We start from the raw sequence: 25,506 nt of genomic DNA, 5'->3' as shown, positions 1-25,506 counted from the left end.
CAACCCCCTGCCAAGCAGGAAACACCATCAGAGCACTCCTGACATATGGTTGTCAAGCCTCTGCTTAAAGACCTCCAAAGAAGGAGACTCCACCACACTCCTTGGCAGCAAATTCCACTGTCGAACAGCTCTTACTGTCAGGAAGTTCTTCCTAATGTTTAGGTGGAATCTTCTTTCTTGTAGTTTGGATCCATTGCTCCGTGTCCGCTTCTCTGGAGCAGCAGAAAACAACCTTTCTCCCTCCTCTATGTGACATCCTTTTATATATTTGAAGTTAGGAATCATATTTTTAAAAGGTAAAGGTAAAGGACGCCTCACAGTTAAGTCCCATCATGAACGACTCTGGGGTTGTGGCGCTCATCTTGCTTTACTGGCCGAGGGAGCCGACATTTGTCCACAGACAGTTTTTCCGGGTCATGTGGCCAGCATGACCAAGCTGCTTCTGGTGAACCAGAACAGCGCACGGAAACACCATTTACCTTCCCGCTGGAGCAGTACCTATTTATCTACTTGCACTTTGACGTGTTTTCAAACTGCTAGGTTTCCTAGGAACAGGGACCGAGTAACGGGAGCTCACCCCGTCGCAGGGATTCGAACCACCAACCTTCTGATCGGCAAGTCCTAGGCTCAGGGTTTAGACCACAGCGCCAGCCGCGTCTCTGCAGGAAGGATATTAATAAACAATATATCCTCTCCTGCCGCCCTGAACATTCCCACACACTTTGGTATGGTGTGTAAACTGCTTAGAAGCCTGTGTTTGCATTTAATAATAAATCTAGAAATAAAACTGCAAACGACTGGTGAATCATATTAGCAACATTCAGAAGGCGAGTTAAGGTGAGATGGCTGTTCCTTATTCTAAGCACATAAGCCTTCTAAAATAAATAGTTCAGGGCAGATTTGTTAAGAAAATGAGAGATTTGCTTGGGTCTGGCTGCCCCTCCCCGCTGCCCCTTCCCCACAATACTCATTTCCCCTACCCCATCTGGTTCCACAGCCGTTGCTCCTCCTTCACCACCAGGAATAGATGGAAGAGGAGGTCTTGCTGGCATCATCTGGTCGCCTGCAAGAGACAGAGGTTAGTGGAAAGCCAGGAGTAGATGCTTTTCTCAGAGGTTAAACACTACATATCAAACTACAAACGGGCCTTTGAAAAAGTCTTGCCTGCTGAATGGATTATGACATTTGCACCCATTTCATATATTAGTTGTGTTAAAAATACATCTCCCTCCTTGGGGCTCCTGGACAGTATTCCGCCAAAAGATGAAAAGAACCCATGTGTCTGTTTTGAAATCCACAGAATGGAACCAAACAGAGAAAAATCTTATTCCTCCTTACCCAGTGGCTTCTCTCTGGTGTCCAACAGAGTGCTTTCAGTCTTAAAAGAATCCAGACCCATTTCTGCAAACAGATCCTGTCTCTGAAATAGCAACAAGGATTCAGAACAGAAAATGGGGAGAAAGATTAGCAATGACTGAGCTGAAAACCTGAGGGGTATCCAAACTCATTCCTTGGATGCTTTCCAAAAAGGGGTGGGCCATTAGTAGAAAATTTAGGGAGACTCTCCCTCATGTTCTGAGCTGCTTAGGAAAGTCTCTCTCACCTGCTTCCTCTCCTCTGCCTGACTCAGGAGGAAACCTTCGGCCAGGGCCACTGCCTGGGAACTGGTCTCTGCTCCACATTCCCTCACCCAGCTCTCCATCTCCAGTGGAAGGACAGCCAGGAACTGCTCCAAGATCACCAGGTCCAGCATCTCAGCTTTCGTGTGCCTTTCTGGCTTCAGCCATTGATGGTAAAAGTTGTAGAGTCGGCTGCAAACCTCTCGAGGTCCTTTGGCCTCCTGGAAGCAGAACTGCCTGAACTGCTGGCTCTGAGCCTCTGAGCGGAGGGTGTTCTTCTCACCCAGGATCTTCTGCACAGAGTTTTCCCAAAATGCCCCACTGCTCCCTGTTTTGATGGCATGGCCTCTTCCTGCTTCAGGCCCTGATGAGTCTTGCTCATCCATTTGTGTTCTCAGGAAGCCTCCAAGAGAGATGAAGGAACCCCTTGATCTTCTGCCAAGTTCTGTCTGTCCGAATTAGAGGTGTTAGCAAATTCTACAAAGCTTGCACATTATTCTGCAATAAAACTGACTGTCAGGAAGAAAAAGAAGTAAACCTCTAGCCCAGGCATAGGCAAACTCGGCCCTCCAGATGTTTTGTGACTACAGTTCCCATCATCCCTGACCACTGGTCCTGTTAGCTATGGATCATGGGAGTTGTAGTCCCAAAACATCTGGAGAGCCGAGTTTGCCTATGCCTGGGCTAGCCCTTCTAGAAGGAAAGTGACTATGCATAATGTGCCGGCAACTGCAGGGATTTCTGTGAGATGAATCAGCTGTAGATATACCTGCAAATTTATTGTGCTAATTTTGTGTTATACACATGACATGAGAAGACTGTCAGTATTTATTTAATATTATTTGCTTAATTAAAAAGAATTTGGTGGAGGCAAACGTAGAGTGAGCACAGCCTCTGGTAAGAAAGAGGTGCAGCAGTTTAAAAACTTACAAAACACTGGATAACATTAACAAATATGAATATTCTAGACCTGGAGGGTCATGATAACAGGTTTAGTTGCAGGCATATTTATGGTATGAGAAGGCAAAAGTACATAAAGATTTTTTGAATCATCTTGTAAGAAAACCAATCTATATGGTATGGGAGAAATATAAAAATTTATTAGAACAGAAAACACCCTGGTGGCTTTCCCCACTAGAAGCAATATCCTTGAAAAAATTAAATACCAGAAACGATTGGGCAACATATAATGAAGGAAGGTGAGGACAGGTGACCCCACCTAGGCCCGAAGTCACCCCCCACCAAAGCAGGCTCAAAGCTTCTCAGAGCTTTTCAAAATCATTTTTCTCAGCAGCTAAAAGGCATTAGCTAAGCATCAGAAACATTCCGCTTGCTGTAACTAAAAAGATTGCAACCAAGGTAGGGAACACAGTCCATTGTTTCTCAGGCCTTTCTGATGCCTTCTGGCCTTGCTAAAGAACCACATTGCAACTTCCTTTCTGTCCGGGAACCATGCCAGAACAAGAGATGGAAACATATCTGAACACTCTGAAACCCCTTTCCTGGGAAGGGTGCCAAGAGTCCCAATAGTCCCAAGACAGCTTTCTGTTCATGCTCAGAGGAACTCATGGGGCAGGACTCTGGAAGGAGGAGAAAGGGGGAGGGAACTGGAAAGGGGTATATATGCTTGTGCACATGACTGTGAATTTCGAGCATGCTTTTTGTGACTTATCACACTTGCTCCTTCTACCAGTTCATGGGTGGTAGAAATAAAAGCCTTTTCTCCGAAACTATTCCTTGAGTGTCTGTTGACTCCCACTTCCCTTTCCCAGGCGCAATATTTTTCCCGCCCGAGGGCAAAGCCTCATCAGGCTACAATAAAAAGTTGTTAACAAAGTAGAAAAACAGTTGAAATTGCAAAATTTTGAGGACGTATGAAATTTATTAACTGATTGGTTACAATATCACCAACTAGATGATATATTTAAGATGGATAAAAAGAATGGATTTAGTAATGAAATCTCAAGGTTTGAAAAAGAATTGTTAGAGAATAATTTAAAATTACTTTCTAAAATGTACAAACTAATTTTAGAATGGTATACAAAAGCTGAAGAAGTTAAATCTGTAATAATACAGTGAGCGATTTTGGGTACAATGTAGATTTCATCATGGGAGAAGTTATGGAAAGATGATCTGAAATTTACAGCATGTTGTATGTTGAAAGAAAAATATATATTAATGATGTACCTTTGGTATCTAACTCCCAGTAAGATAGCAAAAATGTATAAGACAGCTACAAATATCTGTTGGAAATGTATGGAAAAAGAAGGCCCTTTTTATCATATGTGGTGGACAGGAAAAGTAACAAAAGCATTCTGGGAAATGTTTAAAATAACTTTTATTTTAAAAAGCCAGAAGTTTTTATTTTAGGAAATATAGGTGCTAAAATTCCAAGGGAACAGAAAAGATTGTTTATGTATGTGGCGACGGCTGCGCGGATGTTCTTGGCCCAAAGATGGAAAGAAGACAAAGTCCCTACCAGAGAAGAATGTCAGATCAAGTTGATGGACTATGATGAAATGGCAAAAATGACCCGAAAAATAAGAAATCAAGAAGACCAAAACTTTAATAAGGAATGGGGAAAATTTATAACTTATCTTAAAAAACCATTGTAAACAGTGCGATTTCAATAATACTTGTAATGTAACGAGAACTACAGATACAACAGAGATACAAAAATTCTGAATTATTGCAAAAGATACGGTAGGAAAAGTTTAACAATAAGGCTCACAAGGGGGAGGAGGAAAGCCCAGGGGATTTCGTGGGAACCCTGTGTTTCTTTATATAACATGTTGTGGTGTGAGTGTAAATTTTTATATCGAAAATTAAATAAATAAATCTGGGGGGAAAGTTACAAAACATGCAAAGAAATGAAGCACCGGGATATGGGCTATGAGACATTTTTCAACATCTCGTTGCTACCAGCGCTTCCCCTTTCTACCCCTCTGGCATAGAAGAGACCACACACTTTGGTAAGTGAAGATGGTTTTTTACTTACAAACTTTCCAAGTTCAGATTCATGCATATCTCCATGCAGCAGCAAGAAAACACAGGCAGAAATATTGGGTTACAAAACGGAACAGAAGGTTTCTGAACGCGTGGCCTGGCCTTAAAGAGGTCAGATACGTCCTATCTGGTCAAGTTCGCATGGTAAAAGGGGCCAAACAGCAGAAGGCAAGGGAGCAAAGATTTTCCCGGGGTTCATCAGCAAAGGACTCCCCCCAACTGGGACTCCGATGCCTTGCATTGCCCTCTGCTCCTCCGCCAACTGGCCTCATCCTCTTTCAAAGCCATCTCGGTTCCAGAGGTTTCAGTGCAGGTTGCATGATGAAGGACTTTCCTTTGGGAGCCCTCCATCTGTCAACATCCACTCTTTCTTTCTGGCACAGGATTTCGTTTGTTATAAGAATTTTAAGGTCTTTGATATATAATCAATGTTCATAAATGTACCAAGCAAACACGTACATAAATATATAAACCACATGTCTGAAGCAGCACAGGAAGACAGTCCTGAAACCATTTTGACTCCCAAACTGGCCAAATGTTTCTCTGCAAGGAGGGAGGAGGTGAAAAAAAAACCTTCCTTGTTACAGGAATTTAGTAATCACCATCTCAAAGGAATGGCCAGACTACCAGGAAAGGCAATCAGATAAGGCATTATCAGAAAACCTGGCAGGCAGGAAAATAATAATAATAAAATAATAATTTATTATTTGTACCCCGCCCATCTGGCTTAGTTTCCCCAGCCAGTCTGGGCGACTCCTGATCAAGTGTTAAAAACAACAGAGCATTAAATATTAAAAACTTCCCTAAACAGGGCTGCCTTCAGATGTCTTTTAAAGATAGGATAGCTGCTTATTTCCTTCACATCTGAAGGGAGGGTGTTCGACAGGGCGGGTGCCACTACCGAGAAGGCCCTCTGCCTGGTTCCCTGTAGCCTCAACTTCTCGCAATGAGGGAACCGCCAGAACAACAACATTCAAATTTCTGTTGTAGACCACCTTTTCTGTGATGTAGGTATGATGTTTGGGGGGGAGGTCTTGAGCTCCAGGGCAGGGAATTTAAAATGTCTATATAAGGGCAGGCACGCCTTGGTTTGGGGTCCTCCTCAGGGGAGCACCCTGTTGCAGCAGATTATAAAGATCAGCCTTACTAGCTGCTTTGCTTCTCAGTATTCTCTGGTTGGCCTCTGTTATTTTCTCCTACCAATAGGGAACCCACTTAAGGACTCTTGGGTACCCCATAAGGGAAGAAGGGCAGATTTTGTTCACAACACGTTTCACGTCGGAATGTTTCCGTGCGGCTGCGGCATCCATTCATAAACGTGACTGATCCATCAATCTGAACGGGGTTCATTCCCATGCATTTCCCGCGCCGCCCCCCTTCGACCCAAAGACCCTCCCCAAAGGGTCCAGTTGCGCATCCATGCAAAGGAAGAGCAGAGTTGCCGCCCTCCTGCGACCTCGCCCCTCCCTGGCAGGACCCTCCCCTCCTTGACTTGGGGGTCCCCCCCTTACAGGCTCCCCACATGCACGCTCCCCTGTAGCCCTGGGACCCCCAGTGCACCCTCTGGGGAGAGAGAGAGGAGACTCACCGGATCCCAGCAGGCGCCACCGGGGTCGCATTTGCAGGGAGAGACAAAAGCACCCCCTTTTTTGCAGGAAAAGTCTGGGGAGGCGGGGGGGGGCTTTTGCTCTGGAGGACCTGCCCTCCCCGTCTTTCTTTCCTGCCCTCTCTAGGAATCCAGCTCGTTTCTGTTTAACCCTTGGCAAGCCGAGCGCACCCAGCTCTCCCTCTTCTTTCCGGAGGAGCCACGCGCATCGCGCGCAAAGCACCCCGGGGTGCTTTATTTGGGAGACCCTCCTGGCCGGGGGCTGAGCGTCCCCCTCCCTGGCCTAGAAACCGGAGGCAGGGAAAAGGCTCTACAATAAGTGATCTCCCCTGTTACGGAAATTACGGGGGGAGGGGACACCTTTAAAGTTGTTAAATGTTACAGATGTTATGCCTGAATGTATCCTTTCGACTTGACAGCTCAGGGAAGTTACCTAGCTTTAACAATCATATAAAATCATCTCCTTTGCCAGTTTCCTCCATCCCAAAGCTATTTCCCCCTTGAAAAAGGACTCCAAGTGACAATTGCTGGGCTCATTGTTAGCCAAAGGAAGCCAAATCTCATCACCTGACTCGCCTCAGGCTCCAGACAAGCAAAGGAACTTCTATTGTACTTTTGGGTGGTGGGTGCTTAAGACATATTTGTCTATGCTAGTCTTATACTTGTGCGTTGCCCTGACACATCTGTCTATGCTAATGATGTGTAACCCTCCCCTTTTGTGACATGTCAGTGATGTAACAATGATGTATCAATGATGCTGTACGAACTGTATTCTGGGATATGGTGGGAAAGTTTTAAAAGTCCTTGTCACCCCATCCTCAGGGTTCAATCTCCTTTTGAACCTGTTGCGCAATAAACTCAGATCTTCAGCAATTTGCTGCGGTTGGTGGCTAGACTCCTTTATTCCGCAGGGACCCGCGGGCTCTGCCCAACCAGCTGAGGGACTGAGCAGCCTCACACCTAGATTTTTCCGTAACACCCCCCAAAAAGGCCCAACGTCTACACGCGTTGGTTCCAGTGGCCAGCCCAGACCCTGGGGCGTCTGCGTCTCTGCCCCAACTTGAAACATGAGGAGGGGAAGTTGGGGGCTGCAGTGCTGGCAAACCTTTATCTCCCCCTCCCCGTCCAGACAGAGGAATGGCCTTGTGGGGTTGGACAAGAGAGTCCCATCTGGGTGGTGTGGAGTGGGCAGTGCGGGGGCTTCTAACTGTAAAGCAGGAAGGGCCCTCCTGAGTCATCTAGCTGAACCCCCAACATAGCAGGAATCTCAGCTAAGCATCACAGGCAGGGGGCCATCCAAGCTCCCCCCACCCCACCCAAGGAAGGCACTCTCCCCACCGACTGCCCTCTGGATGGCCCCTCCTGGCACACTTTCCTGTGGCCAAAGACTCTTCCGCAGGGAGGGCATCTGAACAAGAGACCACCCCCCGTAGGGTGCTGTGTTGATGGCCGCCAGGCTAAGGAAAAGCAAAGCAGCTGCGCATTGGCACTGAGGGTTCCCAGACTTCAGCCAGTGCCCTCCAGCTTTTCTGAGTGCAGGCATCGTGCTGGCTGGCACTGAGGGGAACTGCAGACCAACCTGCCTAGGGGGCACCTGCGTGGAGATGGCGGTGCCAGGGAGAAGAGCAGCGGGTTCAGTCAGAGGCTCCTAAAGGCTCTGTCCAGTTTCTTGGGGTGGAAGATGTGACCAGCCAGCAGGGGCTGGTGCTGCAGCAGGGTGCTGGCCCCTCCTGGCCCCTGTTACCCAAGGTAAAGGACCCCTGGTCAAGTCCAGCCAAAGGCGACTATGGGGACTTACTTCTGAGTAAGCGTGCATCAGATGGAACGGTAAATCCCTCTGAACCGCGTAGGGGTTACTCCTAAGTAAGCATGCATCAGGCAGGGCTGCAGAGTGGTGCTTCCAAAAGCAGCCAGTTTGCACATCTCATGGAATTTAATGTCTTGCCATTATAAATGCACGGGGATAAGCGCATTTACAGAGACACATTTCCACAAAAAGACCAAAACTCCGGCATGTAGCCGCAGGTGATACAATAGGAGCCCTTCTGCAAATGGCCTTTGCAACACAACTCACTGGGTGGTAACAAAGTATACACATTTGCCTCTTTACAACGGATGCTTTGGCTTAGCCCCGTTTCCTCAATGAATCCACCCATTTCAGTAAAACCTGAGCTGAAATAGTAAGGCGAGCAAAACAGCAGCCCTGTCTGACCCCCGTCAGCCTCCAGACTCCCCCAGTCAGGTGGCAGGAGATTCTTCCTGCCCCCCCATCAGTGATTATCCAGATTTGATCCATTGATGATCCCCATGATCCAAGCAGACTGGTCCAAAGAGCAGATCTCTATGCCTGAATGAAATGGGTCTGCGATGCTGGATTCTGGAGTCAAGAAATCCGCCCTTTCCAGTGATCTCTCCGGCTGGCCCGGAAAAGGCAGCGAGCAGGAATCCTCAGGGATCCCGACGGACAGACAGACTTGTCATGTTGCCAAAACACGAACTCGGAGTCTGATCTGATTTCCGTGTACAACTCACTTTGTGGCGCAGCCGGGGATGTTTTTGGGGTGCTCTCTCTGTGACGGGGGGGGGCGACTATCTGAGGGTGCACAAATTGCATCGCGCTTTAGTTCTGGGCTGCTTCACTCCTCGCATGGAGGGGGGGGGGGGGCTCTGCCTGCAAACAGATCAACAGCTGCCTCGCTTTCTTCCGGGCCTCATTGCGTTACCTCTGACGGAGACAAAAGGGATGAATTGTGTCGGGTGGGTGCAAAAGCCAAAGTCCCATTTTTTCCCCGTAACGCAGGAGTCACAGAGCCCAACATGCTGCTCCAATATCTAAAACATGGACGGATCTAATCTCATGGCGTGAGGTGGGGGAGGGAAGGATTTGGCAATGCAAACATGGGGGGACCCCACTTTGCAGCTGGATTGCCGGGATCAGCCCCTCCCCCGCTCTCCTGTTCCCAGAAGGAAGAGGGGAAGGGGAAAACCTTCCTCTCCCCCCCCTCAATTCTTTCCCTCCCCTCCCGGCACATCCTCCTCTCACCCCGCGCCCACAACCCCAGATCTCGCCCCCAAACATCCCACGCCTTCCTCTTCCTCCTCCTCCAATCCGGCTTCTGTTTCCGGAATGAGGGGAGAGAGCCCCCCTCCCAAACTGCCTGCTTCTACTCCGAATTGCTGCTCTACCACGTAGCTCTAGGGGGGGCGCTTTCGGAAAGGGGAGGAGGATGGGAAGAGGAGGATCCCCCCCCCCGTGGATGTTGCAGGAAAGAAATGAGAATCGGGAGCGAGGACAAAGAGGTAAAGGGGTCGCAGGGGGGGGGGGAGAGGAGAAAAGGACCCAGAGACCCCCTCCAGCTCCCCCAAGCGCCATCCGTGGGGCCTGGATCCCGGCACGCGTGCTGCGAAGGGGGCTTTTCTGGCCCCTCAGGCGCCTTGGCGGGGGCGGGCATGGGGCGCCCACCCAGGGGTCCCACGAGGACCCATTGCCCCGTGTCCCCCGCGAAGGCATCCCTGGGACCCTTTGGGCTCCGCACGGAGAGCCATGAAAGGGTTAACGGGTGCGAGAGACGCCTGGAGAGAGACCCCCCCCCCCGTCCCTCTCCTGCTCTTGTTGGGGGGGGCCCTCCGGATGGACAGATGAGACGCGCACGGCTAGGGATTAGCGGAGCCAAGGGGGTCTTTGGGTGCAGGGGAGACTCCGTGAGATAAGGAGGGTGTCGAGGAAGTGGGGGGGGGTGGAGGGAGGGGAGAATTGGCGAAGGTGAGAGAGCTAGGCAGACCAGTCTTTGGGGACACGTCTCCATCGTGGCGCCGCTGGGGATCTCCGGAGGGGCCGCCTTGGCTTCTCCCTCCCGCCCAGGAATCGGCCCCCCCTTCAAGGCGACCAGAGAGGGATCCCTGGAAAGTGGGGGGGTCCAGTCCACCCACCTCTTCCTTCCTGCAAGCTCCATCCTCTTCCCACCCCATAACCCCCTGCCCTGTCCAGACACATCGATTCTGCCCAGTCCAACCATTGGTACCCCTGGAGAGGAAATCCCGAGAGGAAGAGGGGAGGGGAGGGGAGGGGCCTTGACCCCTGAAGGAGAGCTGCCTCTTCCCTGGAACGTCACTTCTTACAGTGAGGAGACTAGCAGAAGACCCTCGGAGGAGGAACTCCCTATCCGGACTGAGCGATGGGGGTGGAGATGCTCCTTCAGGTCTACAGGGCAGAGGCTGTTGAGGGCTTGAGGTTGCAGACCTTGCTCCTCCATAATAATCCTCAGAGCAAGTGTGACATGTAATTAGCAGAGTAAGAAAAAACGCTCAGAGGCATCCCAAAATTAATTCAGCAGAGAAATTTACTACGTACTGAAGACAAATAAGAATGGCAGGATTTTAACTTACAGCAAAACCCTAATTATAGATAGGTAGCCGTGTTGGTCTGCCATAGTCAAAACAAAATAAAAAAATTCCTTCCAGTAGCACCTTAAAGACCAACTAAGTTAGTTCTAGGTATCTGAAGAAGTGTGCATGCACACGAAAGCTCATACCTAGAACTAACTTAGTTGGTCTTTAAGGTGCTACTGGAAGGAATTTTTTTATTTTGTTTTAGCAAAACCCTAACTTAGCATGCCAAAACAGCTCTCAAGTAAGAAGCACAGAAGCAGAGAATAGCAGAACCGGAAGTGGGACCAGGCGCCTTTCAATACTGTAATTTATAAACAATTCAGTGTCAGAGTAACCTTGGGACTGGATAACAAGCCTGGCTCACTCCAGTTTAAACAAGTTTCATCTGGTTCCCAGAAACAAGGAAGGTTCAGCATAATCTCATAACAACTGATCCCACCACCTGCTCTCAGCAGAAAGAAAACTCCCTGATCAGCTAAAATGTTCCAGCTAGAGAAAACAGCCTGTCCCAGTAGCTTCTCCCTTTCAGTTGTCTAGCTCCCCCATTCTGGATTAGTTGAAGTTTCTGAGTCACCTTCAAAGGTAGTCCCATGTAGAGCACATGGCAGTAGTCCAAGCAGGAGATAACCAGAGCATGCACCACTCTGGCGAGGCAGTCCGTGGGAAGGAAGGGCCTCATCCTGTGTACCAGATGCAGCTGGCAGAATTGACCTGCACCTCCCTGAACAGCTATGAGGCTGCACACCTGGTCCTTTAGTGGCACAGTTACCCCATCAGGACCAGGGAGTCCCCCACATCTGCCCACCCCCTATCCCCCAGGGACAGTACTTCTGTCTTGTCAGGATTCAACCTCAATCTGTTAGCCGCCATCCATCCTCCAACCACCTCCAAACAGGCACACAGGGCATTCACTGCCTTCACTGGTTCCTATTTAAAAGAGAGGAAGAGCTGGGTATCATCCGCATACTGGTGAACACCCAACCCAAACCTCTGTTGATCTCTCCCAGAGGCTTCATATAGATATTAAAAGGCTTGGCGGAGGGGACGGAGCCCTGAGGCACCCCACAACTGAGAGCCCAAGGGTCAGAACACTGATCCCAGACCACCACTTTCTGGACATGGCCCAGGAGGAAGGAAGGGAACCACTGCACAGCAGTTCCCCCATCTCCTCTAGAGGGTCCAGAAGGATACCATGGCCAAAGGTCTCCAAAGCCACTGGGATATCTAGCAGAACCAGGAAACAGCTTCCCCCTCAGACTCTAGACCATTCAGAGATAATCAATCACAGCAACCAGAGCAGTGTGAGTTCCACAATGAGGCCTGAATCCCAATTGGAAGGTTAATGGTTGCAGAAGCTTTCCTGGTCCTGCACCCCCAAAAGCTCCAGCCACAAGACCTTCATTAGCTTTCAAGGGGCCATTGGATACTAGGTGGTCTTTTCTTCAAAAAACAAATATTTTGAATACTTTTACAGTGACGTGTGATGTAAATAGCGTTTCTGTTTCCCTTGTTCCACATCGGACAGACTTTGATACACAGGTCTGAGCTCATCTCTCCGCCTGGGACTGCTGTGTTAGCAGCACTGCCAGCCTGGGCAGTGTGTTTGAGGGTCCTGGGCTGCCTAGACAACCAGACCCCCTTCTCAGCCCGGCTGATATGGTCCCAAGGAAAGCAGAGCAGTAGGTTTGGCACCAGCTTGGCTGCAGGAGTTGAATGAAGAAGGTGTGCAGGACACCATCCAACCCTCTTAGAGACTCCACTCTGGATTTGTGTGGGTTTCCCTCCATAGCCTTTTCTTCTCCTGAACATAACTCACGAGGCAGTGAAGGTTTAGGACCAGAGTTTTCCTCTCTATGGGCTCCCTTCCCCAGTTGACGATCCCATCTGCCCTTCACTTTCCTCTGCAGAATGGGCAGAATCTGCATTCTCTCTTTTTTTTTAAAGAATTTTTATTAACAATTTTGTTTAAATTACAATGCCAATAAACAATACAATATAACATCTCTTAACATAATTCTCTTCACTTCTTTGGACTCCCTCACATCTCCCGCTCCTGCGTTACTGTTTATAAAATTTTATCCAGCAAATTTATCCCCTTATTTCTATTCTTATTATCTAATTTTCAAATGTTATATCTCTGATTTTAACTATCCTTTATTCAAATCTTAAAAAATTTAAATATAACCTGAAATTTCCCAAAATTTATCTTTTCTTAAATTTAGCTTATCCTCATAAATCACTTCATCTAGTTTATTGGTGCCAAGTTGTTTACACTCTCGCATCCTTCTTAACATTCATACAATTTGCAATATTTTTGTAAATAAATCTTGAATTTCTTCCAATCTTCTTCCACCGTCTCCTCTCCCAGGTCTCGGATTCTGCCAGTCATCTCAGCCAGTTCCATATAGTCTATCAGTTGCATCTGCCATTCTTCCAGTGTGGGTAGATCTTGGGTTTTCCAGTGCTTAGCGACAAGTATCCTTGCTGCTGTTGTTGCATACATAAAAAATGTTCGATCCTTCTTTAACACCTTCTGGCCGACAATACCCAAAAGGAAGGCCTCTGGTTTCTTAGTGAAGGTATACTTAAATACCTTTTTCAGCTCATTATATATCATTTCCCAGAAAGCCTTCACTCTAGGGCACGTCCACCAGAGGTGAAAGAATGTTTCTTCATTTTCTTTACATTTCCAACATTTGTTATCAGACAAGTGGTACATTTTTGCAAGTTTGACTGGGGTCATATACCATCTATATATCATTTTCATAACATTTTCTTTCAAAGCATTACATGCAGTAAAATTCAGTCCAGTAGTCCACAGTCTCTCCCAGTCCTCAAACATGATGTTATATCCAATGTCCTGTGCCCACTTTATCATAGCCGATTTAACCATTTCATCTTGTGTATTCCACTTCAACAGCAAGTTATACATTTTTGAAAGTACCTTAGTCTTAGGCTCTAACAATTCCATTTCTAGCTTCGATTTTTCCACCTGGAATCCTAACTTTTTATCAAGTTTAAAAACTTCTTTGATCTGGGCGTAGTGTAACCAATCTCGCACTTTGTCTTTCATTTTCTCCTGACTCTGCAATTTCCAATTATCTCCATCTTTTTCTAATATTTCCCAATACTTTGGCCATTTGGCCTCCATATTGAGTCTTTTCCGGGCCTTAGCTTCCAATGGTGAAAGCCACCTTGGAGTCTTGTTTTCCAATAAGTCTTTGTATTTTATCCAGACATTAAACACTGCTTTTCTGACAATATGGTTCTTGAAAGTCTTATTAATCTTAACCTTGTCATACCATAAATATGCATGCCAACCAAAAGCATTATTAAAACCTTCCAAATCTAATACATCAGTGTTTTCGAGAAGCAGCCAGTCTTTTAGCCAGCAAAAAGCTGCTGCTTCATAATACAACCTTAAGTCTGGCAGGGCAAAGCCCCCTCTTTCTTTCGCATCAGTTAATATCTTGAACTTAATTCTGGGCTTTTTGCCCTGCCCGACAAATTTAGAAATATCTCTCTGCCACTTCCGAAAGCACTCTGTTTTGTCCACTATCTGCAAGGTTTGAAACAAAAACAGCATCTTTGGCAATACATTCATCTTTATAGCGGCAATTCGGCCTAACAAGGAAAGTTTCAATCTTGTCCAACTTTCTAAATCTCTCTTAATTTCTAACCAACATTTCTCATAATTGTCCTTAAATAAACTCAGATTTTTTGCTGTTATATTTACCCCTAGGTATTTTACTTTTTTAACCACATTTAGCTCTGTCTCTTTCTGAAACCTTTCTGACTCTATAACTGTCAAGTTTTTCCCCAATACCTTAGTTTTTTGCTTATTTAATTTGAATCCCGCCACCCGACCAAACTCTTGAATCAGTTGTAATACTCTTTTCGTACTAGATTCTGGCTCCTGTAATGTCAAAACCAGGTCATCTGCAAAAGCTTTAAGTTTGTACTGTTTCGCTCCGACCTGTATTCCTTCAACCAACCGGTCTCCTCTAATCATGTTCAAGAGCACCTCCAGGACCGAAATAAATAACAAAGGGGAGATAGGGCAGCCTTGTCGTGTTCCTTTTTCAATTTTAAACTCTTCTGTCACCACATTGTTAACTATCAGTTTAGCCTTTTGTTCTGAATAGATTGCATCTATCCCATTTTCAAATCCCCGTCCCACTCCCATCCCTTCCAAATTTTTCTTCATGAATTTCCAGGAAATGTTGTCAAAGGCCTTCTCCGCATCTGTAAAAATTAACACAGCTTTTGTATTAATATTTGTTTGCAGGAGTTCCAAAATGTCAATAATGTTCCTTGTATTAGCAAACAAATGTCTGCCTGGGAGAAAGCCTGCCTGGTCCTTATGAATTACTTCATTTAGCACTTTTTTAAATCTACTTGCTAAAATGTCTGCAAAAATTTTGTAATCCACGTTTAAAAGGGAGATGGGACGGTAGTTCTTAAGTTGTGTCTTTTCAGTTTCTGATTTAGGTATCAATGTGATAAAAGCCTCTTTCCACGATTCCGGCGCCTTCTTCCCTTCCAAAATTTCATTGCCTACCTCCATCAGTGGTTGTAACAAATAATCTTTCAATATCTTATAGTACTTGGAGGTGAGCCCATCGGGCCCTGGGGATTTGCCCAGTTGCATGTTCTGAATGGCTTGTTCAATCTCTTGTCGTGTTATTTTACAATTCAGGATTGATCTATTTTCTTGTGACAATCTTGGTAATCCATTCTTTATCAAAAATTGTTCTATCTCAGCCTCATCTTGCGGCCCTTGAGTGTACAATTGTATGAAATATCTTTGGAAGCACCTTCTAATCTCCATAGGGTTCTGTATGTTTCTTCCTTCAATCTCTAAATTTGTAACTGTGTTCATTTTTTGTCTCTTCTTCAGCTGCCATGCTAGCAGTTTCCCACATTTGTTCGCCGATTCAAATGTTCTTTGTTTCATTAATTTAACTTTCCACTCTATTTCCTGGTTTATCAATTTAGAATATTGCGCTTGATAAAGTTTAATTTCTCTCAGAATCGGCTGTGACTTCGGTTTTGATCTTAATTTCTTCTCACATTCTTTAATTTTCTCCAAAATTCTGTCTTTTTTCTCATTTTGTGTCCTTTTCTTTACCACATTCTGTTGTATCAAGAACCCTCTCATCACAGCCTTGCTTGCGTCCCAAATAATTCTTTTTTCCACCGTAGTGTTCAAATTTATCTCAAAATAGTCTTTCAAAACTTTTTGGGCCTTCGTAATGATCTCCTGATCCCGAAACAAGTTGTCATTTATCTTCCATCTGAAGGAACCGGTTAGTAGTAGTCTCATATCCATCTTTACTGTGTTATGGTCGGAGCAGGTCTTTGGGCAGATTTCCACCTTTCTGATCTTAGGTGCCAGACCTCTAGATATCCATATTTGGTCGATTCTTGTCCATGTCAGTTGGGCTTCAGAAAAGAATGTTCCTTCTCTTCCCAAGGGGTTCTTTGTCCTCCAAATGTCAATCAAGTCCATATCGTCAGTCAGTTCAAAAAAGGTCTTTGGTAGTCTGCCATCTTTTGTTACATTTTGGCTTTGTGACTTATCCATGTTAGTTGATACCACTCCATTCATGTCTCCCATCATGATGATGTTGTCATAATCCAGATAATCCAGCATGTTCTCATGCAGCTTCTTGTAAAATTCCGATTTCCCCTCATTTGGTGCATAAATTCCTAATATTAAAAACTTCTCTCCTTGATGTTGTATCTCAATTGCCAAAATTCTTCCTTGTTCATCTTTAAATATAAGTTTTGGTGATAGGCTCTCCTTTGCATAAATCACCACTCCTCTTTTCTTCACTCTGTCTGAAGAAATAAATTCTTGGCCTAATCTTTTATTTATTAACACTTTTTTATGGAGCCTAGTCACATGTGTTTCTTGCAAACAAATAATGTCCAATTGTTCTTTTTTCAATATGTGAAATATCTTCCTCTTTTTTCCGGGGAGTTGCAGCCATTAATATTCCAGCTCAGAAGTTGCAGAGACATCCTGAATAAATCTGTTATTGTTCTGGTGGTGGTATCTTTTTTTCTGGGTCTTCAGGTTCCAAAGGTGGAGGTACAACTTGTAATTCAGGCCTCGGAGGTATTTCAATCCCTTTTTGAAGGTCTTCTCCGTAGGCAATCAAAAATTTGTCTCTATTTTCAGGTGATTTAATTTTGACCTTCTTCCCTCTGAAGGTAAAGGATAGTCCCTGAGGAAATTCCCACCTAAAAATAGTTGAGTTGCTCCTCAGCAGTTTAACCAGTTCAGGATAGGTGGATCTAAGGTCCAGAAGCTGTTTCGGGATGTCTTTGTAAATTTCAGCTCTTCTATCCAAAATGTCCAGTGACTTTCCGTAGTGTAAGCCTAGAATTTTATCTCTTTCCTCCTTCGATCTCAGAGTTATCAAACAGTCTCTGGGCTTGTCTTTCCTCGCAAACTTTCCAAGTCTGAAGGCCGACACAATTTTAAAGTCCCTTCCCTCTTCCAAAGGCCAAAATTTAGAAAACTCTTTAGTCAGGAACTCAATTAGGTTTCCTTGTTCAAGTTCTGGTATCGCCCTCAATCTTAAATTATTTTCCCGGTTCCGCAGTTCAATCATACACAAATACATCTGCTGTTCACCAACTTGTTTATGCAGTGGCTTAACCTCCTGCTCTAAATTTTCAACTTTTTGGCTAGTTGCCTCAGCCAATTTGCGATTTTCTGCAGTGGCCTCCGATAACTGTCCAATTGCTTGTACGTTCTGAGCCACTTGATCAGTTATTTAGTTTAAACTGGCTGCATTTTGGTCAATTTTAGTCGTTTGTTCATCAACTTTCTTGTCCAAAGTTTCCAATTTTTCCAGGATTTTCTCTAGAGTTGGGCCTAATGCTCCTGCAGCCATATCTTCCTCTTGTAATTGCTCAGTTTCTTCCTCCCCTGCCACCGGCAAAGTAGGGACAGAAGATCTACGTGCCTGTGAGGCTAAGGCTAAAGTTGTTTGTCTGGTTCTAACTCTGGCCTCTTTTTTTCTTGCACCACTCATGCCAATTATGTCTAGCAGTCAAAGTCAAACCAAGTTGTTCCCATGGGAATACAACAGCCCAGAGAGCAAACAGTCAAACAAGAGGAAAGGAAAGAGAAAGTAAGGTTGAGTCACGTCTGTAAGTCCAAAATCCTCTAGAGTGAGCTCATAATGTCTTAAGGGAAGAAGCCAAGTCAGTAAAAGTCAATAAAATCCAATTTAGTTTCCAGAAGCCTTCAGCTAACTTGTATTTAGCAGAGCTGGTTTAAAAAGCATTACTTTGTCTCTGACAAGTGCAACAGTGATGTTTCAAAATAACAAGTCCATAAACACTCAGATTGTAGCAAGTCCCAATTACAAAGTGTCAAAGTCTGCAGTCTGACAGTTCTATTGTTCAGGCAGTCCCAATACCTGAGTTTTTCAATGAAAGCTATAGCTTCAAAAGAAGAAGTTTAACACAGTCCATAAAAAAGATAAATCCCAAAGTTAAGTTAAGTCTTCACTTTACACAGAAGCAATTTCAATGAATGCACAGATCAGTCTTTCTTTAACGCCTCTTCAAAAGGCTCCAAACGTCCCAATCTTTTGCTTTGATGTTTAAACAACAGCGGAAGACGGACTTCCTGTTTGCATCTCTCCACTTTAAGCCAAATTTAGATGTAATTTAGGTTCAAATTCCCCTTTTGCTCACGGGTTGTTGCTTTTAAATCAGATCTTTCCAGGAAAAAAGGTCAGCGCTCACCAACAGCGGCTGTGCGGCTTCACTCCACAGGAATAGCGATAGACTCACAGCACCGCGAACCCCCTCCACGTTCCGGAGCCCCTTACGGGGTTCCTTCTTCGTTTCGGGAGCCGCTTCTGGCACCCGCCGAGTCCCAGGACCACAGGCTCTTGCTGCCTGTGGGTTTCCGACGCGGGTCTCCGCTTCGCCGTAGCGGACGACCCGGTTTCCGCGGAGCTTCCCCTTCACTAAAGGAAGAGGACCGCCATTGCCGTTCTCTGCCTTCTCGACTGTAGGATTCACTGTTGTTCTCCTCCTCTCCATCCACCAGGGCCTGCCTTCACCTGCAGCAGAATTCCCCAACCCACCAAGGATTTGAGACCCATCAGGTATCCTCAACTGGTTTAGCCGGCTGGTTGAAGCCGTACCTGGGATTGTGGCCCCTGTTGCATGCTGACAGCTTCTGGAAGCCACAGGTGAGAGCTGAGTGCAGGGTGGGGACCAATGGTGGATAGATTACCCCAGAAGGTGCACAGCATGACCCCCACCAAAGGTACTGTTGTTTAGTCATTTAGTCCTGTCCACCTCTTCGTGCCCCCCTGGACCAGAGCACGCCAGGCACTCCTGTCTTCCACTGCCTCCCTCATGCTGGTAGCTTCGAGAACACTGTCCCACCATCTCGTCCTCTGTCGTCCCCTTCTCCTTGTGCCCTCCATCTTTCCCAACATCAGGGTCTTTTCCAGGGAGTCTTCTCTTCTCATGAGGTGGCCAAAGTCTTGGAGCCTCAGCTTCACAATCTGTCTTTCCAGTGAACACTCAGGGCTGATTTCCTTCAGAATGGAGAGGTTTGATCTTCTTGCAGTCCATGGGACTACAGCTCCAGCACCAGAATTCAAAAGCATCAATTCTTCGGCGATCAGCCTTCTTGATGGTCCAGCTCTCACTTCCATACATCACTACTGGGAAAATCATAGCTTTTACTATACGGACCTTTGTTGGCAAGGTGATTTCTCTGCTTTTTAAGATGAGCAAAGGTACTACCGCTCCTCTATATATTTTTTTAAAATATTTATTACTTTTAAACACTACAAAAAAGAGAAAGAGAAGAGAAGAAAAAAGAAAACAATACAATACAATATATAAACATTACACAACACTAATAATAATAATAATAATAATAATAATAATAATAATAATAATTTATTTATACCCCGCCCATCTGGCTGGGCCTCCCCAGGCACTCTGGGCGGCTTCCATAGAAACCAAAAATACAGTAAAATATCACACGTTAAAAACTTCCCTGAACAGGGCTGCCTTAAGATGTCTTCTGAATGTCAGGTAGTTGTTTATCGCTTTGACATCTGGTGGGAGGGTGTTCCACAGGGCGGGCACCACTACCGAGAAGGCCCTCTGCCTGGTTCCCTGTAGCTTTACTTCTCGCAATGAGGGAACTGCCAGAAGGCCCTCGGCACTGGACCTCAGCGTCTGGGCAGAACAATGGGGGTGGAGACGCTCCTTCAGGTATACTGGGCCGAGGCCGTTTAGGGCTTTAAAGGTCAACACCAGCACTTTGAATTGTGCTCGGAAACGTACTGGGAGCCAGTGTAGGTCTTTCAAGACCGGTGTTATATGGTCTCGGCGGTCGCCCCCAGTCACCAGTCTAGCTGCCGCATTCTGGATTAGTTGTAGTTTCAGAGTCACCTTCAAAGGTAGCCCCATGTAGAGTGCATTGCAGTAGTCCAAGCGGGAGATAACCAGAGCATGCACCACTCTGGCGAGACAGTCCGCAGGCAGATAGGGTCTCAGCCTACGTACCAGATGGAGCTGGTAAACAGCTGCCCTGGACACAGATTTGACCTGTGCCTCCATGGACAGCTGTGAGTCCAAAATGACTCCCAGGCTGTGCACCTGGTCCTTCACAGGGGCACAGTTACCCCATTCAGGACCAGGGAATCCTCCACACCTGCCCGCCTCCTGTCCCCCCAAAACAGCACTTCTGTCTTGTCAGGATTCAACCTCAATCTGTTAGCCGCCATCCATCCTCCAACCACCTCCAGACATTCACACAGGACCTTCACCGCCTTCACTGGTTCTGATTTAAAAGAGAGGTAGAGCTGGGTATCATCCGCATACTGATGAACACCCAGCCCAAACCTCCTGATGATCTCTCCCAGCGGCTGCATGTAAATGTTGAAAAGCATGGGGGAGAGGACAGAACCCTGAGGCACCCCACAAGTGAGAGCCCAGGGATCTGAACACTCATCCCCCCCCCCCACCACTTTCTGAACACGGCCCAGGAGGAAGGAGTGGAACCACTGTATGACAGTGCCCCCAGCTCCCAGCCCCTCAAGACGGTCCAGAAGGATGTTATGTTCGATGGTATCAAACGCCACTGAGAGATCCAGCAGAACTAGGAAACAGCTCTCACCTTTGTCCCTAGCCCGCCGGAGATCATCAGCCAGTGTGACCAAGGCAGTTTCAGTCCCATGATGAGGCCTGAATCCCGACTGGAAGGGATCCAAATGGTCCTCTTCTTCCAGGCGTGCCTGGAGTTGTTCAGCAACCACTTGCTCAATCACCTTGCCCAAGAATGGAAGATTTGAGACTGGGCGATAGTTGGCCATTGTGGCCGCATCTAAAGATGCTTTTTTAAGAAGCGGTTTAATAACTGCCTCTTTCAGCGGGTCTGGGAAGGCTCCCTCACGGAGGGAAGCATTCACCACCCCACGAAGCCCATCGCCCAGTCCTTCCCGGCTAGCTTTTATAAGCCAGGATGGGCAAGGATCCAGGAAACAGGTGGTTGGTTTCACTCGTCCAAGCAGCCTGTCCACATCCTCGGAGGTAACAGATTGGAATTGATCCCACTCAACTTGACTAGACAAAACTCTAGCACTCTCCTGCCCCGGCCCTGCTCCCACGGTGGAGTCTACTTCTTCCCGAATCTGAGCGATTTTATCTGCAAAAAACTTTGCAAAATCATTGCAGGAGAACATGTGGCCCGTACTGGGCCCCGATGTTGCAGGTGGTTCCGCTAAATTGTGAACCACCTGAAAAAGTCTCCTGCTGCTGTTTTCTGCAGATGCAATAGAGGCGGTGAAGAAATTCTTCTTCGCCATCGCTATCGCCACTTGGTAGGCTCGATGTTGAGCTCTAACCTGTGTCCGGTCAGATTCGGAATGAGTTATCCGCCACCGGCGCTCTAGCTGTCTCAACGATTGTTTCATTGCCCTCAGATCCATGGAAAACCACGGGGCTCTCCGGGCTCCATACAATCGGAGAGGGCGCTTCGGAGTCAATAAGTCAATAGCCCTGGTTAACTCCACATTCCAGTGGGCCACCAAGGAATCAGCTGAAAGGCCATCAACATGGGATAAAGCATCATCCCCTACCACTCTCTGGAAACCATTTGGATCCATTAAGTGGCGGGGGCGGACCATCCAAATTGGTCCCACCTCCCTGCAGAGGGGGTGGGTCGCAGAGAAGTCCAGTTGCACCAGGAAGTGATCTGACCATGGCACTTCTTTCATTTCGCTTTTACTTAGTGTCAGATCACCAACATCCATAGAGGTAAACACCAGGTCCAAGGCATGTCCGCGGCTATGGGTTGGGCCAGACTTATTCAGGGACAGCCCCATGGAGGCCATGCTTTCCACGAAGTCCCGAGCGGCCCCTTGTAAGGTCGTGTCGGCATGGGTGTTAAAATCCCCCAGGACAACCAAGCTAGGTGTCTCCAGGAGAACATCCGCCACGACCTGAAGCAGCTCGGGCAGGGCATCCTTGGTGCAGCGGGGAGGTCAGTACACCAAAAGGAATCCTGTACTGCCCCTATTGCCCAACTTCCAAAACATGCACTCGGAAAACTGGGTCTTCCCAATAGGACACCTGGTGCAAACTAATGACTTCCTAAAAATCACTGCAACCCCCCCACCCCACCCACATGACCTGGGTTGCTGTGCGTAAGAGAAACTTGGTGGACAAGCAGCGGCAAGGACAGGCCCATCTGCTTCATCCAACCAAGTCTCTGTTACACATGCCTGGTCAAGTCCTCCATCCATGATCAAGACATGGATGGCAGTGGTCTTATGATATCATTGACCTGGCATTGCACAGCAGCACCTTCAGGTCATGTGGGTATCCCTTGCTGATTCTAGTATCCATCCGGTCAGGACCAGACCCGGAGGCAGGAATAGTCCTCAGACAACGACTAAACCTGCCTCCTCTGTAATGACATGGTCTGGTCTTAGCGTAACTCCTCCTCCTACCCGTGATCACTGAGATCGGTTGTCCCAGTGCATCCCCCCCTGTGGAACATGCCCCAGCCCACTCCCCGGCAGCCCTGAACCCTCCCCCTAAGAACAAAACAACACCTTAAACAAACAAACAAACCCAATAAAGCAATACAAACAAAAAACTGTAAAAATTACAAAAACATCAAAATCAAAAAAATTCCCCAAGCCCAACCAAACATCCATCCCACCCCCACCCCCACATTCAAAAAATCCAAAAGAAATTTTAAAAAACATTTTAAAAACACTCTGTGCCCCTCTTGCAGTAACAGCAACTGTCCTAGTGAGGCCTGTCAGGCCCCGCCCCGGGCCAGGTGGTAAGTGGCAAGAGCAGGGCCCTCAAGCACTCACTCAGGGGAGTCCTCCTGGGCAGCAGGCAGCAAGCCGCATGCAGTCCTTATGAGGCTTCAGGCCCCGCCCCAGGCCAGATGGTAAGTGGCAAGAGCAGGGCCCTCAAGCACTCACTCAGGGGAGTCCTCCTGGGCAGCAGGCAGCAAGCACCAAGCAGTCCTTGTGAGGCTTCAGGCCCCTTCCCAGGCCAGATGGTAAGTGGCAAGAGCAGGTCCCTCAGGCACTCACTCAGGGGAGTCTTCCTGGGCAGCAGGCAGCAAGCACCAAGCAGTCCTTGTGAGGCTTCAGGCCCCGCCCCAGGCCAGATGGTAAGTGGCAAGAGCACGGCCCACAGGCACTCACTCAGCGGAGTCCTCCTGGGCAGCAGGCAGCAGGCAGCAGGCAGCAAGCAGTTCTTATGAGGCTTCAGGACTAACACAATAAACTAAATAAGACCAAACAAAAACAATTTAAAACACACATCATACAATTTCAATGTCATATCTTTCATTTACTTGTTTCAACGACCTCCTCACACCTCCCTTTTTGTATTCCACTTCTGTTAATTGTTTCAGCAATTCCTTTCCATCTTTCTCTGTTTTCTGTACTACATTTATCTTAACATATTCTAACCTTATTTTTCCTTAATACTCTAATAGTCTATCTATACTTAATTCCTTAAAACATTTCTACTAAAGCCATATAACTTCATTCCAACATTTCCCCAACATTCGTCAATTTTACAATATTTCTATAAATAGTCTTTAAACTTTTTCCAATCTTCTTCCACCATCTCTTCTCCCTGGTCTCGGATTCTGCCAGTCATTTCCACCAATTCCATATAGTCCATCAACCTGGTGATCTTCTGTCCGAGGCTCTTAACTCTTTTCCAAGTCCCTTCTGCAAGTCTTCTTCGTGCTTATACAGGAGCTTTGCTTTGTCTTCTACTGATCTTATTTTTATTTTCCTTCCTTTGAGGCTGAAGAGTAGATCTCGGGGAAATTCCCTCCTAAAGATGATTTTATTCCTTCTCGACAGGGCAGCCAAATCTCCATAGTTAGACCTAAGATCCAAAAGGTATTTCAGAACGTCTTTAAAAATTTCCTCTCTTGACTGTTCTTCTTCTAAGTTCTTCTGGTAGTTCCAACAGTCTCTTATTTTGTTCTTCTCTTTTTCCCCTCCTCTTCCAAGTCTGAAGGCCCTCACAATTTTAGTCTATTCTTGACCCAAGTCCAGGTCCCAAGAAACAGCAAATTCCTGTGTGAGGAAGTCCATCAAATCCAGTTCAAACAGGGCTCTGATCCTCAAAATCTGTTTTTCTTTGGATTCAATCATGACAGGCATCAACTTATGATCATCAAGTTGCATGTGTGAGGCTGGGACTCTTTCTCTCTTCAATTGTGTTACTTTAGGTTCAACGGCAACAGCTTTCTCTCTAGCCTTCTCAGCAGTTTGCCATGTCAAAGTAGATTCCTGTGTCAATTTCTGGATAGTTTCTGTATTGATGTTCACCTTTTGTCCCAAATTATTTATACTTTTTGTATTTAAATCCAGCTTCTTGTGAAGCTGTTCCAGTGAGTCATTTATCTTGCATAATGCAGCCACTAAGGCCTCTTCTGTCAACATTCTTGACCGATTCAAGGTCAGTCCCAGAATCTCACAGCTTTTTATCTTACAGCTGGAAATTCCCCCAGCTCAGCTCTTATAACAGTTTCAAAGGCTTCCGCTAGAGGGAAACAGATTCTATTTGTATTAGTCCTTTTAAACACAGTTCAAACAATAAAGTTAGTTTCAATTTTCAGTTACTTTTACTCCTTTTTAAGAGCAGACGGATAGAATGGAAACAATGTATCTCTCTTATTTAGCTAGCTGTCAGCGAACGTTCTATTCACTATCAATGAGCAATCCAAAAACGTAAGTCTTACTAGCAGCCCGTTTCCAAGTTCGGAGTGGTGGTATTTTAACTTTCTTCACTCTTTCCTGCAGGCACACAAATTCCAAAACTCCCCCCCCCCTCTTCTCCTGCTTCCAAGGGGGGTTTGATGTTTTCTACCGATGGAAATTTTGTCCTTTACAGTAGGCTTTCCAAGATTTTAGCTTACAGTCTCTTTGCTTCAGTCTATTTACAAAAGGGGAAGGCGGACTTCCTGTTTTAAACCTCCCCGTTTCGGTGCCAAATTAAGACGTTTAAAAATCTAATTCTCCGTTCTACTCACGGGTAGTTGCTTTAAGATAAAATTGTCCACAGGAAAAAGTCAGCGCTTTCCGGCAACAGCTATGCGGCTTCACTCCGTGGAAGAAGCAGTCAATTTGAAGCACCGCTCCACTCACCCCACATCGCTCCGAAACCGGGTTTCCCCGCGAGTGGGGGAGGCGCGAAAGGTGCCCGCCTAATCCCACGTTCACAGGCTTCACCCGCCTGTGATTTTTAGTGGGTCTCCACCTTCGCCGTGGCGGCCAGGCCCAGATTTCCACGAGGCAAATACCTCCCGATCAGAGGAATTCCGCCATTACCGGAGGC

General features: G+C 46.6%; 2 protein-coding genes across 9 annotated transcripts in view; one reads left to right on the top strand and one right to left on the bottom strand.

Annotated features, from left to right (window-relative positions):
- Positions 1–25,506, bottom strand: part of LOC307225009 (uncharacterized protein) — a 202,114-nt gene that overhangs the window by 4,834 nt on the left and 171,774 nt on the right. The window contains exons 1-5 of one of the 7 annotated variants that reach the window (XM_079992580.1): positions 6,214–6,244; positions 4,618–4,999; positions 1,604–2,068; positions 1,339–1,420; positions 981–1,063 (exon numbers count right to left, since the gene is read on the bottom strand). In XM_079992580.1, coding sequence (XP_079848706.1) covers positions 981–1,063; positions 1,339–1,420; positions 1,604–2,068; positions 4,618–4,644 — 657 coding nt within the window. In that variant the 5' untranslated portion in view covers positions 4,645–4,999; positions 6,214–6,244. Of the gene's footprint in view, positions 1–980; positions 1,064–1,338; positions 1,421–1,603; positions 2,097–4,617; positions 5,426–6,209; positions 6,411–25,506 lie in introns of those variants that run through there. The other 6 variants (XM_079992584.1, XM_079992583.1, XM_079992582.1 and 3 more) reach the window with 6 other exon arrangements.
- The window catches only part of LOC307225018 (uncharacterized protein), a 48,724-nt gene continuing 32,628 nt past the window's right edge, over positions 9,411–25,506 (top strand). The window contains exons 1-2 of one of the 2 annotated variants that reach the window (XM_079992620.1): positions 9,411–9,531; positions 18,701–18,845. The gene's annotated coding sequence lies outside the window, so the exon portion shown is untranslated. The remainder of the gene's footprint in view (positions 9,532–18,700; positions 18,846–25,506) is intronic. The other variant, XM_079992619.1, reaches the window with a different exon arrangement.

This window comes from Podarcis cretensis, assembly GCF_951804945.1.
Source record: "Podarcis cretensis genome assembly, chromosome: 10".
Classification (NCBI taxonomy): Eukaryota; Metazoa; Chordata; class Lepidosauria; order Squamata; family Lacertidae; genus Podarcis; species Podarcis cretensis.
This window is presented reverse-complemented; position numbering and strand designations above follow the sequence as displayed.